This window comes from Engraulis encrasicolus, chromosome 23 (genome assembly GCF_034702125.1).
Source record: "Engraulis encrasicolus isolate BLACKSEA-1 chromosome 23, IST_EnEncr_1.0, whole genome shotgun sequence".
Taxonomy (NCBI): Eukaryota; Metazoa; Chordata; class Actinopteri; order Clupeiformes; family Engraulidae; genus Engraulis; species Engraulis encrasicolus.
In genome coordinates this window covers 8849622-8863638 of record NC_085879.1, presented here as the reverse complement: position 1 = coordinate 8863638, position 14017 = coordinate 8849622, and the positions used below count along the sequence as shown (strand labels likewise).

The window sequence follows — 14017 nt, the reverse complement described above, 5'->3', positions numbered from 1 at the left end:
TGAAAAAATAATTATTTGCACTATCACAGGTACAGTATATGGCATGTGTGCTTTATGCAGTGCAGACAGAGATTTTTGTTAGCACTGTCTATCCCAACTCTACCTAGTTCTGACAGGTATCCACTAGTAAATTGTTTACTGTTTACAGATATTTAAAACACAGTCTCCACATAAAACTTTTTGTCATCAAAGGGTAATGACCAATTATGAATTGATTTACTAAGACTCTTTGCATTGTCATAGCAACATTGTTATGATATAATTGAGTGTTTTCAGCAAAGAGTGAATAGGCCCGTCAAAGAGACGTAAGAGTCTAGTAAGTAGTTCTGCCTTCTTCCAATATAAATAAATGAGAAGTGTAAAACCTTACTTGGGAATTAGCGGACAGAAAACTCCCATTTCCTTGAGTTCACACTTAATATCAACCAATAAAAACCCAGTGTTCGTTATCAGCACTCATCAGATTTTATTTATATATTTTTGATAGCCTGTTCCTTACAAGACACTTTATATTAGAGAAATTTATTTGACAGTATGTAATGGCAGATTTACAATAGATGGTTTTGTGTCAAAGTGAATCAGGATTTCTCACAGAGCTCTGAAAAAAAGAAATATAGACAGAAATCAATATTGAAGATTTTACATTACATTATATTACACTTAGCTGACAGTTACTTGGGTACAGTTTATTGGTTACAGTCCCTGGATCAATGTGGGGATAGGTGCGTTGCTCAAGGGTACTTCAGCCATGAATGGAGGTGTAGGGCGTGGCAAGGGCGAGATTCAAACCTGCAACCCTCTGATCTTAAGCCGGACATACACTGCGTTATTTTCAGTCGTGGGTATTAAGCTCCTGTTCACACTGCACAAGGAAATTTCGTGATTTACAAAGTCACGACTCACGTCCTCATACTATACGAGCCGATGGTCGGATGCGAGCAGAATGATCCGACTGTGCAACTCCACGCGCGTGTTTCCCGGGGCTGCAGAGGAGGGAACATGCGCACCTGAGGTAGAGATGAGGACGCGATCAAGAGCGAATCGCATGGCCCTATTAACTTGTGCATGTGTAGTGTCAAATTGGGTCGTAGCACTGCTTTAACTGTGCGATTTGCTGCCGAGGCACGACCAGGATTTCAAACAGTTTTGATTTTCTTGCGACCCTGCGATATCACGATCGTGAGGCGAAATCGCTTGTCGTTACCCCATGTACACTGCACGATGCGAGACTCACAATTGACCTGTGATTGAGCAAGAAATTGGCCCGACCCCAAAAAGTCGTGCGAGTGCCAAATCGGGGCAAAAGTCGCACAGTGTAAGCCCAGCTTTAAGACCACCAACCTACCCATTAGTCAACGGCTGCCCCAGACTTATATCTTGTAGTATACATGTAATCCTTCATTTAGCACCATTCAGTAAAAGACATACAGTATCATGATTCCCAGTTGTAGCTGTACAACTCACTCACCTGTAACTCCATCATAAGTGAAAGAGGCATCTCTGAAGAAGCCCCAGCACTCAGCCTGTTGCAGATAGGCCTCCACATGTGCGGCTGAGGCCTGCCCTGTCCGACCTTTTGGAAAACAGAGTTGTGAACCACAAGATGCAATGATATTTTGCCCTCTTACTCAAGCTTTTTTGGGCTATTACGCATTTTTTCTATTAAGATAGGACAGTGTGAGAGGATGAAAGGAAATAAGTGGGTAGAGAGATGGGGCAGGATTAGTGAATGCCAAGTCAGGTCTGTCTTGAAACCAGTTCCCTGATGATTGGTTTGACACCTTAGCCCACTGAGTCAAGGTGCCGCCTGTTTACTGTTCATCTTCAAACATTGTGGGGGAAAAAAAGACTACATATTTGTATCATGATTTTCCCATCCCTGCCTTAGAGTAGTTGAGTCCCTGAAAACCCACTGAAATGTTACATGTCTCTCGTCAGATTCTGCCTTGCTACACACACATTGAGGTGGGCAATTATTGTAGTTCAAGGGCCACATTTGCAATGGGATATTGACCAAATGGCCAGATGTCACAGCCAACTTAGCTGTCTCAGCAGTGTTGGGTATCGTTACTTTTGAAAGGAGTCAGTTACGTTACTACGTTAGTATCAATAAAAGTAATGTGTTGGAGTACTCGTGCATTGTAAGTTGTAAGTGAGCAAACCTGCAAAAAACACATGCAGCTTTGAGTAAGACATGAAAACATTCAGCTTATAACACTTACTGAACAGGGAGAGTGAATTGATATGCTGCCCTGCCATCTGGCTCTCGAAGTGCATCACTAGGGTATCAGCTCCCGAGCTGAGGAAAAAGCCCTTTGTGGTGACCTCAAGGCCCTCATACTCCACTGAAAAAGATCCACAGATGTTGAGGATTGAGTCCCTGACCGGGATATCACTTTGGTTCACTTGGTCACACTTTTATCCAGCATATCACAGTTCTACAATAATATCGGTTTTGGAATGAGATTTGAGCCATCAAGACCAAGACCAAATTTCTAATTAGTAAGCCTCAGGTTTTGGAAGCTGCACTTTGTCAGAGGCAGATGAATACAAAATATTCCAGATGTAGCCAGGAACTTATGTACCATACCCTTGTGCTTATTTCATACAGAAGGTCTAGAGCTGCTTAATTTAGTACAAGTTTCAAGTGAGAGGAGTAACCTGTGAAAAAGTCTGAAATGTTTTATCCAATTTTAGCCAATTGCTAAGGCCCCCACACAGTCATTTCCCAAAAGTTTCTAGTTTCCTAAAGGGCCATGGGAGTTATATGTTGGCAGCTTAGAACCTTACATCATATTGATTCTAGAAGACGCTCATTATAAACAGTTTCTTAATTATCAATCGTGTCTGATAAAGTGTAGCCGAAGCTTACAGATAGCTAGGGCCAGGCTATCCCAAATGGAGATAAAGAATTTACCGGCTGACTGTAGAAAGCTGCTTCCATAGATGTTATAGAGGTTTGCATTGCTGTTGAGGAACTGACAAGTGTCATTCCTGTAAAGCATACAATATTAACATTTCATTACATTACACATTTCATGGACATTTTTCACAATTCCACAATAGATCAGAGATTAGCCTCCAGGGTCCCAATGGGGTCTCTTCAAAAAGATACAAAAGCGGCCTATTTTCCTCTCTCCAGAACATGAACACTGGAAGGACAATCATCATCACACACCCCATCCTGTCTTGCATATACTCTCATTAGTCTCCTTTCTTGTGATTTGCACTACCGATTGCTGCACCAAACCCAATAACTTTCCCCAACCGCCATCACTCTTCTGAATGGATGATCATTTGAATCATTGAATCATCAATTCAATTTACCAAATGTAAACAGTCATCACATGGATTTTGCAAATTGCATTAACATATAATGTCATTTATCTTGTTTATTTTTTGTATCACTTACATCATAGTTCCTTGGTTGATAGTGAAGGTGTCTTTTTGGTCAGTAGGTGTCCATAACATCCAGAAACTGGTGGTTTTCTTTAGGACATCGATGAATAATTTATGGTCTGCATATTCCATCACGAGGACCCACTTTCCCATGTACTGTCAGTTGATACGAAACATTCTTGTTAAAAACAGACAATATACTAATTCTCTCAGTGTTTACAATTTGGGACAACGTTTTGTATCTCGTGAGCACAGTTTACTAAAGTGTGGTCAAAATGTATAAAAAGTGCTAATGTTATTGGACAAACATGATTTAATCTTTGCATTCAAAGTTTTACAAATCGACACAGTTGATTACTCAAGTAAATTGTGCTCATGAGGTTTATAACATGTATATGTATATCAACGTTGCTGATTGGTTAAGGTAATGCTATTCACACTTTTGTTTTGTTATTTGTATACATTTGCACCACTATATCGTAACAATCATGCTAATAAAGCACAATGTTAGTTTTAATTTGAATTCGGAACTCCAATGAAATGGTAGAGTAAGATCAGACCACCTCCCACCCTCCGTGGAGACGGATTCCTCTTAGCTTTTGCCAGACTGTTCGACGGAGTCAACAGTCGGCTTTACTCAGTCTAGGGGGAAACCACTATTCGACGTACCATTATTCCGACATCTGACATGCCGTAGGGTTAGGGTACCCGTTACGATTAGGGTAACTGCATGCACTCTGCCTAAACTGCTAAAAGCTGAGCAACGTAGCACAAACCACAGACATGGCATATCTCGATGGGAAACGTGCCGATATTCTGATAATAAACATCAATGTTGGTATAGCGGCATGTCGGAATAGTGCCATGTAACCGTCCTGGGCTTTGTACTTATGTTCCAGCGTGGCATCATGCAAAGGTGTATTTATTTCATGCGCGTGCATTACGTGTTGAGGTGCGACACCTTTGCAAGTAAAGTGGTGGTCCGTGGTCCTCAACGCTGCGGGAAAACACTTTTGTCATGTGACCAGGTTCGCAGAGTTTTCCTGCCGTGTCGGCAAATTTCTGTTGCTAAGCACGAAAATGATCGACTGTGCTTTGTGGAGGACGTGTTAACTTGCAATGTCGTGATAGACGCGTGATCTTAATGCTCTGGTATAATGCCATGTTGCAGTGCCAGTTAGTATGACCCAAACAATAATTTTATTGTCCATATTATCCTTTTCATATTTCTCTCTCTCTCTCTCTCTCTCTCTCTCTCTCTCTCTCTCTCTCTCTCTCTCTCTCATGTGACCCACCGGTGTGACATCTGTGACTTCTTGTGTCTTCTTAAGGGGCTCACATTTTGCTTTGTGCTGGTCGTGGTCACAAAGTTCTTCACATGTAAATCAGAAAACAAAGCAGTTATGCACTCATGATTGAACCATACAAGACAGCCAGATAAAGTAAATGGGTCATAACCTGCATATACTTTCTTTATAGTAGTCTTCACAGTAATGCTCAATCTCAATCAATCTCGTAAGCTGCCGTCTACATTCCCGGGTATTTCGGTAAACAAATATTTTCTTCTCTACCTTTAGTAAAATATCTCTCATCATCGCCAAATCCGCATAAATATGCTACTAAGAGCTGTCATAGTTCAGTTAAGCCTGAGCATGGTAAGGAGAATGAGAGGGAGTTTTTAGGAAGATTCGTTTTACAGAGCAAAAATCTCAATTTGTATATAAACGAAAGGCACAAACGAAGAAAAGAATCTTCATGTTTGGAAATGCCCGGGTATGTATAAATGGCCCCTAGGTGCAGGACTGCAGTAGTATTGTCATTGCTTACCTGTAACACCATCATAGGTGAAGTGTGGAGGTCCAGAGAAGCCCATGCACTCTGCTTGTTTCTGGAATGCTTGCAGCATTGTGTCTGAAATCGTAGCTGAGCGCCCTGTTGCAGCCAGAAGGGATCATTAATTATATGCTGTATACGTATATAAACCTATATTTTAAAAAGTCAACATTTAAGACACCATATGGTGAACTGCACCACACAAATTGAAGGTTAAATTGATGTAATAAACGGACTGTTACAAATGTTCTTCCATCCAGCTTCTTATGTAATGCAAGATGGGCAAAAAACACATATAGGGGACACATTACGAATGAGTATTGGAGTCTAAAAATCATAGGGAGTAACAAATAAATTGGCTAAGAAGTTGACTTGATTCAGGTGGAGTAGGTGGATTGAAACCGATGCTCAGTTGCACTAAAACAGCAGTTGCTGTTCAGAATCTGTGTGTGTTTCTCGAAAGCGTAGTTGTTAATCAGTTACAACTTTGGTAGTTTCCAAAGGGAAATTTCATTGCAACCAAGTGATTAACATAGTTAGCAAATACAATTTCGAGAATTGCACCTCAGCTCTGCTGAAGTCTATGGGTGACGTCACAGATGCTTTGTCCATTTATTATGTAGTCATTGGAAATGACGCACACATTCTTGTAATGTGGCCGGTCTCTGAAGCAAAATGTCTTGATATTTTATTACATTACATTAACTTTACATTACAATTAGCTGACCCTTTCATCTAAAGTGACTTACAGTTGTTGTTTACGGGGTATTGGTTACAGTCCTTGGAGCAGTATAGGGTTAGGTGCCTTGCTTAAGTCATTTCACTGCAGGCCAGCCTACGAGGCTAAGGTTGTATGTGACAAATAAATTACTCTTACTCTTATTAAGCGGGCTTGCCACACTTATAGTAATCTCTAAGTCCAGTTTATTGCTTGCTTCTCTTGTGCAAGTCAGTAAAAATGGAAACCGCTTCTCCTCCTAGGCTTTTCGAGATAGAGACACCGTTCAAACACTAAAACGACCGGCTCGGCTTGGAGATTTAATAAATAAATGCTTTGTGTGTCCATACCCCTTGTCGTTTATTCGTTTTCTGCGATTTTGTGCAAGTTTGGGTCCCAGAAAACAATGAACAAAACCTTCATGCCGAGCATTCCACCACTCTAGAGGTCAGAGTCTAGGAAGCTTTTTTGTTCATAAAACATCAACAATTTCACCTAGAAGTTTAGTTGAAGCGTTGTTAGCGAGCTCTGGAAGATTACTCCAAACGGTGAAAAGATCATGTCCCAACTCCCATTACTTTTTAAATGACAGGTGTGTAAAATGGCTGGGTTGGCCCAATGACTGTGTCCTATTCATTTTTGAAGTGCCTCTCTGAAGAGGTCAGGGCATTTGCCACAAGACATTCATTTGTGACTGAAACGTTTAACCTATAAACTTCATTAAAGTACTGTTAGAAAGATCAGGGATAGGACTCCAACCTGTGAAAAGAACATGCCAATTATTTTTAGTTTTTTAACCCCTTAGTGCATCACCTATGTTATAACCTTACTGTCACCAAAATTGTAATGTCTATGTCTCAATATGTTACTTAAGGCTCTCTGCACTGTCATAGCACTGTTGTTATGATGTAGTTGAGTATTTTCAGCAAATAGTGAATAGGCCCGCCGGCGACCCCATCTGCAGTAAGAGGCTACCAACAGCGATCTGAAAACTAGAAACTGTTGTGATTCTGCCCTCTGCCTTAGAGTACGAAGGGTTTATTTGCAAAACGGTGTATCTCCATTTTGAGAATTTTTGGGAAATTGACATTTTTGTACTGGGCATTAAGTATCATTCACATTTTTTTTTCATCAGAGTATTTCTTGAGCTAATTGAAGCCAAATGACACATGTTTTGAAAGTTTATTACGTATTATTATCAACTTAGGATCAGAAAAGTGGTAAAAACGAGTGGAAACTGATACCCACATGCAGCATATCTGCCGTCATCCTGCCAAACAGCTTCAACCAGTTAACAAAATTATTTTTCATGAACGAATGGAACCCTAGGTACAATACCTGATTAACAATAATCAATGAGATACATGAAATAGTAAAATTATGAGGAAGTTTGTACACAATTACCGAACATACTTATTTTCTTTGCAAAGCGATATAAGCGACGCACTACGGCAGTTTTTGACAGCGTTTCCCCAGCTGTCGGTCCGATATTTCGGCATGGTAGTAGACCCATCATCAGAGTAGAGGACAAAACTCGCCGTTTTCGCGGGTTTCTCGCCTGTTTCAACTAGGGACGTCCCGATCCGATCACGTGATCGGAAATCGGCCCCGATCACGTGGTGTGCGACTCGATCGGAATCGGGTGTACCTCCCCGATCAGGACTCGGATAAATATATTCTCATAATTTTTAAAATTAACATGTAATAGCCTATCTATCGCAAGGCAGTGGCACAGAGTGGAAATCCTCTTGACTTCACAATAGAAACATCCACAGGAACAACATTACATTACCAACTGAAAGGCATTGGAACACTGTAACGCACATCAGCTGATGACACTTCAGCAGCACTTGTCTCCCTCTCTCTCCCTCTCCACATGTCCACATGGAGCTCATAAAAGACAAAGTTTGCCGTTGAATTTGAATACTTTGTCGTTGTGTGCTGTGAGCACAATTTCTGTTATTTTTCCGGTCAGATCCTCTTTCTTTATTGCTGTCAGCTGACTGATGGTAGGTTAGGACAGTTAGCGCAGCTTCCCCACGCTTCTCATGTCGTCTGTTATTCAAATAGAATGCAACGTCGTTTTGCAAATAAAGTGTTATGGCGAATTCACCGTTTTGTAAAATAAAGTGTTCTGTCAGATACACCGTTTTGCAATTAAAGTCATTTAAAAGTATGTTCTCAAAATATTTGAATGGCAATAATTTGCACATGGGTGAAATGACGTCTGAACAGTCGTTTCCAATAATAAAATGCAAAAGTCAAAAATTGTTGTTTTACAAATAGACCCTTCAATACTAACTGCCATACAGAAAATCAGAACAGGTGCTGCCAATAAAGGGTTCCATCTCAACTGTCACATTCTCTTAAGCCCATCAGAAGGCTGCTGGATCAAATCCCACCCTTCAGCTGTATGCCTCATTCAAAAGTTGGAGTAAGAGTTAGGAGTAGATTGCATTCTTGCAGAAAATGCTGGAAGCGGGCTTGCCTTTTGGGGCAGAGCTGAGCAGTTTTATTTTTGATATCTATACATAAATTAAAAACAAACTACTATTGTGAAAACAAAGCTAAAAAAATGTGGGGAAAATCCACCCAGTCAGAAGTTATGGGCCAAACAATTCGGCCATCTTGGATTCAGCCATCTTGAAATGGCTACTCATAAGTCTTGTTTTAATATCTTACCACAACCACACAACCACATAGGGCAGGCAAAACAATTGTATGGTGTGTGCGGTCTTAATAGAGGAACCCACATCTTGCCTTGGAAAAAAGTAGATGATAGAGGAATCTTACCAAAAAGGTACAGTGTTGTTATAGTGAGTCCTCCTATTTCATACTTAAATTTTGACACAACATAGTCAGGGTTGGAGCTGGGCAGATTTTCAATCACAATAACCATCGGCTCTCCTTGGAACTTTTCTGTCAAAATCCAAATAGCAAGCATCACAAGGGCATTATTAAGCACAATCAGAAGATATTGTTGTATCTTTAACATGGTCATGGCACACACACACACACACACACACACACACACACACACACACACACACACACACACACACACACACACACACACACACACACACACACACACACACACACACACACACACACACACACACACACACACACACACACAAACTCACACAGATTTCAAGCTAGCCAACTTCTTTCTCTCATTGGTCTAGGGGTTTAAAAACTAGTAATGTATGCTTTTGGTTGTTACTCACCCTCAGTGCGTGCATTTCACACACACACACACACACACACACACACACACACACACACACACACACACACACACACACACACACACACACACACACACACACACACACACACACACACACACACACACACACACACACTGCTTGAGGACAATGGTGGATAGCCAGTCCAACATATTACTTACCTTCCATGTGCAGACGATTATCTTTGAGTGTAGCTTTAATTGTGGCAAATTCACATTTCCCTTTTCTGTCAGGGGAAAAAGAACAAAATATTGGCGTCACCAGCCACATAAGTTCTCATTGTTTTATGATTGAATATTTTTCCATCAGTTTTGGAAACACTTACTTCATATTTCCCACATGCATTAGGAACGTGTCTGACTGTTCTGTGGGTGTCATGGTTAAATAGGAATTGTTTAGCGTTTTCAGTAAGTTGGCAAACAGCTCATGATCGGCAAAGCCAGTGAGAAACCGCCAGTTCCCCGTGACCTGTTGAAGAAGAGAGTTTACAACACACCGTTACGTCCGGTCTGTCTGCCAGCCTGTCTGCCTCTTCTTGTCTGTCTGTGTATAATTATTGGTATCGCAAAATATAGCAATTATTCATGCAAATTACAGCAAACAAACATTCTCTCTCCCACTTCTGTTAGTACATACCCAATAAGGTGGAATTTTGATGCCTTTTACTCTGTCTGTCTGTCTGTCTGTCTCTGTCTCTGTCTCTGTCTCTGTCTCTCTCTCTCTCTCTCTCTCTCTGTGTGTGTGTGTGTGTGTGTGTGTGTGTGTGTGTGTGTGTGTGTGTGTGTGTGTGTGTGTGTGTGTGTGTGTGTGTGTGTGTGTGTGTGTGTGTGTGTGTGTGTGTGTGTGTGTGCGCGTGTGCGTGTATGCCTGTGTATGTGTAGGCTATAGCCTATGTGAATGCCTTTGCAGCACTCACCGGTGGCTCCTTCATATCCAGAGGCTTGATCAACGATTCACAATCAGGATCTGCTCCAGTGAGGGCTAAAAGAGCCAAGATGGCAGTGGCTGTCGTGAGGGCGCGCATGTTGACCGTCTCTCTAGAATGGACAAAGCTCTGCAGCACACAGCCACCAGCTCCTCTGCTTTTTGAGGCCCTGTGTTGCGTAATGTGGGTGTTTTTATTCCTCTATTTGTATATTGATTTGACAGCCGCAGAAAGTCCAGAGTGTGTTCCCTCTTGTTGCAAACTTTCTTCTGGTTTACTTAAATTGGTCAAATGCAAGTGTGTGTGTGTGTGTGTGTGTGTGTGTGTGTGTGTGTGTGTGTGTGTGTGTGTGTGTGTGTGTGTGTGTGTGTGTGTGTGTGTGTGTGTGTGTGTGTGTGTGTGTGTGTGTGTGTGTGTGTGTGTTTCACAGTACCAGTTACCAGTTTCACAGTACTCTATCTATTGTGTTCAGTGGTTAGCATGCTCATTGCTAATATGGAAAGCATAACATATTATGGCAAATATAGGCCTACTGTATTATAGGCCATATGTCATCATCTCGCCCTATTGTCAACATCTTTTGTCAACATTTTCAACAATGTCAACATTCCTGCATGCTTGATCAAAGATTTGAATCAATAGGATGGCCTAGGCCAGTTTAATGTCCACTGAGTTAACAAACAAAAAGGGTCAATGTGTGCAATAGTGGATTTTTTCCAACGTGTTGGCCTTTGGGAAAGCTGGATGGGTGTGTAAGCATATTGCATGTTCAAACAGAGCAGAATGAAATGCTACAGAGGTAGAAAATGGAAGCAAATTGAGCAGTAGACATCCTGAATTGATATATCCCTCCTCTGTCTGCCTCTGTCCCTCCTTAATCACCTCCTCTTCGTGCCTGGTATTCAAAGCACTTATTCTCATACTCACATTTGAAGTTAGGAAAAAATGAATTCATGGCCCGGCCTTGGCTCATCCGGCTGGACACTGGACTGCTACGCCGGCGACCCATGTTCGGGTCTGGGTCATTTACTGATCCTTCCCTGTCTCTCTCTCCCCCACTCATTTCCTGTCTCTCTCCCACCGTCCTGTCTCAAAAAATAATGGTGTAAAAGCAAAAAAGTATCTAAAACATGGACTTATACAAACCCCAACTCCGATGAAGTTGGGACGTTTGGTAAACAGTGAATAAAATCAAAATGCTATCATTTTCAAAACATTCAATCTATTCATTAGATGGAGAATAGTGAAAAGACAACATATTAAGTGTTAAAACCGAGAAAAAATATTGTTTTGGGGGACATATGTACTCATTTCTAATTTGATAAATCCAACCCGTCTCAAAAGAGTTGGGACGGGGATCAGTGAAAGTTAGTAAACATCCAAATAAGATAAAACAACAAAGAAGAACATTTCAAAATGAATTGTACTGACGGACAATATAGGTGTCCAGGTATAAGATCATCACAGAGAGGCTGAGTCACTCAGAATTAAAGATTCAAAGGGAATAATTACCATAGTTATTACATACATTTTTGAATTCCCTTTGATTTACCACGATTGAGTGTATATAAGACATATTTTTGTTACTAAAATCATTGTATAGGTTCATGACATCATGAAATATATATTGGCTGTAGTCTCACTCTAATTCCTGGAGTGCTAGAGCTATTGAAAATTGGCCATATTAAGAATGCTTAATGCGTGCAAATGATACAGGGGTGTAACATTCTCCTAAGCACCTGAGCTCACTTGAAATAAACCCAGAAGACATGGGAAACTGTCCTTTGCTTACAGAAGTCAGCAGAAGTTGTAGAAGTTCATTCTTTTTGTCAATAATAGAGCATTGCACATCCTGTGCTACAGCGAAAATGGACCATCCAACTTGTGTTAGTGCTAGCTTCAAAAGTCAGCCTCCATGATGGCATGCGGGTGCAGTAGTGCATTGGTTAAGATGTTCTCACTCATCTGTAGAGTTAAATACAGTGCTGAATGGTATAAATGGGTTTTAAACAGCATGAAAAGCCACTCATGCATTATATTTTGAAGGGAGATCTTCGATTACTGCCACATAGTAAGGTCAAATTGCATTCTCTACTATGTTTTAACAGTTTGGCTCCATCATAAGGACCAGCAGGTGATAAAATGGTGGGTTTTTGGTCAAGACCTGTCACACTGTAAGCACTACAGAAAGGAAAACATTGCAAAACATGACAAGGAATACACCATTTAAGCTGGTGAAATCATGTCCAAGATAGGAATTAACACTGTTTTTTTTATATAAAATCATCTCATCGGTTAATGTATTTAACTGTTAAGTGTCGTCTTTTGTTTTGTTTTTAGTCTTCCTCGACATTTGCTGCCATTTATTGTCCCCGTCCCAACTCTTTTGAGACGTGTTGGATTTATCAAATTAGAAATGAGTACATATGTCCCCCAAAACAATATTTTTTCTCGGTTTTAACACTTAATATGTTGTCTTTTCACTATTCTCCATCTAATGAATAGATTGAATGTTTTGAAAATGATAGCATTTTGATTTTATTCACTGTTTACCAAACGTCCCAACTTCATCGGAGTTGGGGTTTGTATAAACGAGAACTAACGATGTCTAGACAAATATATGATATTTTAGGGTAGTGTATCAATAGCGCAATTGTTTGCCCACACAAAGCAACATTTCTATTTAAAAAAGCAGGCTTCCTTGATCTTTTTTTTCTTTTTTCGCCCCAGAATGTTGTCTTTAAAAATGCATCATACAAATACCAAAATACAAGCAAAAAAGATACCTCAGGGTTATTAATATAGTGTTTATAGCACTGGAGAAAGGAAGTTGTGATTCTGTAAATGCAAATAAAAAGGAAAAGAGGAAGGAAGCAAGACAGGAATCAGAGAGTGTGCACAAGTGTGCACAAGTGTGTGTGTGTGTGTGTGTGTGTGTGTGTGTGTGTGTGTGTGTGTGTGTGTGTGTGTGTGTGTGTGTGTGTGTGTGTGTGTGTGTGTGTGAGAGAGAGGGACGGAGAGAGAGACAAAGTTAGTTAATGAGGGCTGGGTGTTATTCTTGCGTTAAAGATCTACAGTATATAATGTACAAAATGGTTCTTATACAAATAACACAAGTGCTTATGGCACATATGAAATTGGCCCATTTTTTCACATACAGTAAGACAAGAAATGTAAGATTTGTTGTTATATTGTTACTGTAGTCAAAGATAGGCATGCTCTATTTTCCTACACAGAGAGTTTAGGCCGCCCTTTGACCTCCATGGACTTGACACCCCACCACCACCACCATAAACTATCCCGATCGGGAGCCTCTATGCTGGGCATCATCCAACACTGAGTTCCCCCATGACCCATCACATGGCCAGCATCCCCTCACCATTAGGCATACCAGCTCTAAAACCTTTGACTTCTGGCCTGCCTGTGTGGAGACATGCAATACACACACACACACACACACACACACACACACACACACACACACACACACACACACACACACACACACACACACACACACACACACACACACACACACACACACACACGTAGGAATGAATGAGTTTGTCGACCTGGCATTGAGGATGACCTCCTTCTCACATGCTTCACATTTTTGCCTGTCTGATTTTTTTCTTCTCTCTTTCCTTGTTTTCCATGAATCTTCCCAGAGTCCAGACACATATTTTTCCCCTGTTTTTATCAAGTTATGATCTGCTTACATATCCCTGCAGAGGAGAAGCATATTTGCTCAAAATAGTCATGGAATGGAAGCCATGCTGCCTGAGGGTGATTAAGTCCATGTGACCATTTAATTGAATGAGAGGTTTTTTTTACTATCCTGATCATGTTGCAGTGGAACCGTGTAACTGGTACTTTGCGTGCAAACGTTGG

General features: G+C 40.8%; 1 protein-coding gene across 1 annotated transcript; it reads right to left on the bottom strand.

The window, feature by feature from the left end:
• Positions 1 to 447: 447 nt before the first annotated feature.
• On the bottom strand, positions 448 to 10276 carry LOC134440539 (saxitoxin and tetrodotoxin-binding protein 1-like). The gene is made up of 11 exons (XM_063190649.1): positions 10118 to 10276; positions 9527 to 9669; positions 9363 to 9427; positions 8744 to 8869; positions 5227 to 5331; positions 4695 to 4771; positions 3413 to 3555; positions 2918 to 2994; positions 2223 to 2345; positions 1469 to 1573; positions 448 to 598 (listed from the first exon to the last, which is right to left on the bottom strand). Exons 1-11 carry the CDS (start codon positions 10223 to 10225, stop codon positions 579 to 581), a joined length of 1092 nt encoding a protein of 363 aa, XP_063046719.1. The 5' UTR covers positions 10226 to 10276; the 3' UTR covers positions 448 to 578.
• Between the last annotated feature and the right edge of the window lie 3741 nt (positions 10277 to 14017).

What these genes read in the sequence shown, in the direction of transcription:
- LOC134440539 (XM_063190649.1), bottom strand. Translation starts at nt 10,225, where the DNA reads ATGCGCGCCCTCACGACAGCCACTGCCATCTTGGCTCTTTTAGCCCTC. An exon ending in ATGCATGTGGGAAATATGAA is followed by an intron (nt 9,428 to 9,526) that starts GTAAGTGTTTCC and finishes TTCCCCTGACAG; the next exon opens with AAAAGGGAAATGTGAATTTG. An exon ending in ATCAACCAAGGAACTATGAT is followed by an intron (nt 2,995 to 3,412) that starts GTAAGTGATACA and finishes TATGCTTTACAG; the next exon opens with GAATGACACTTGTCAGTTCC.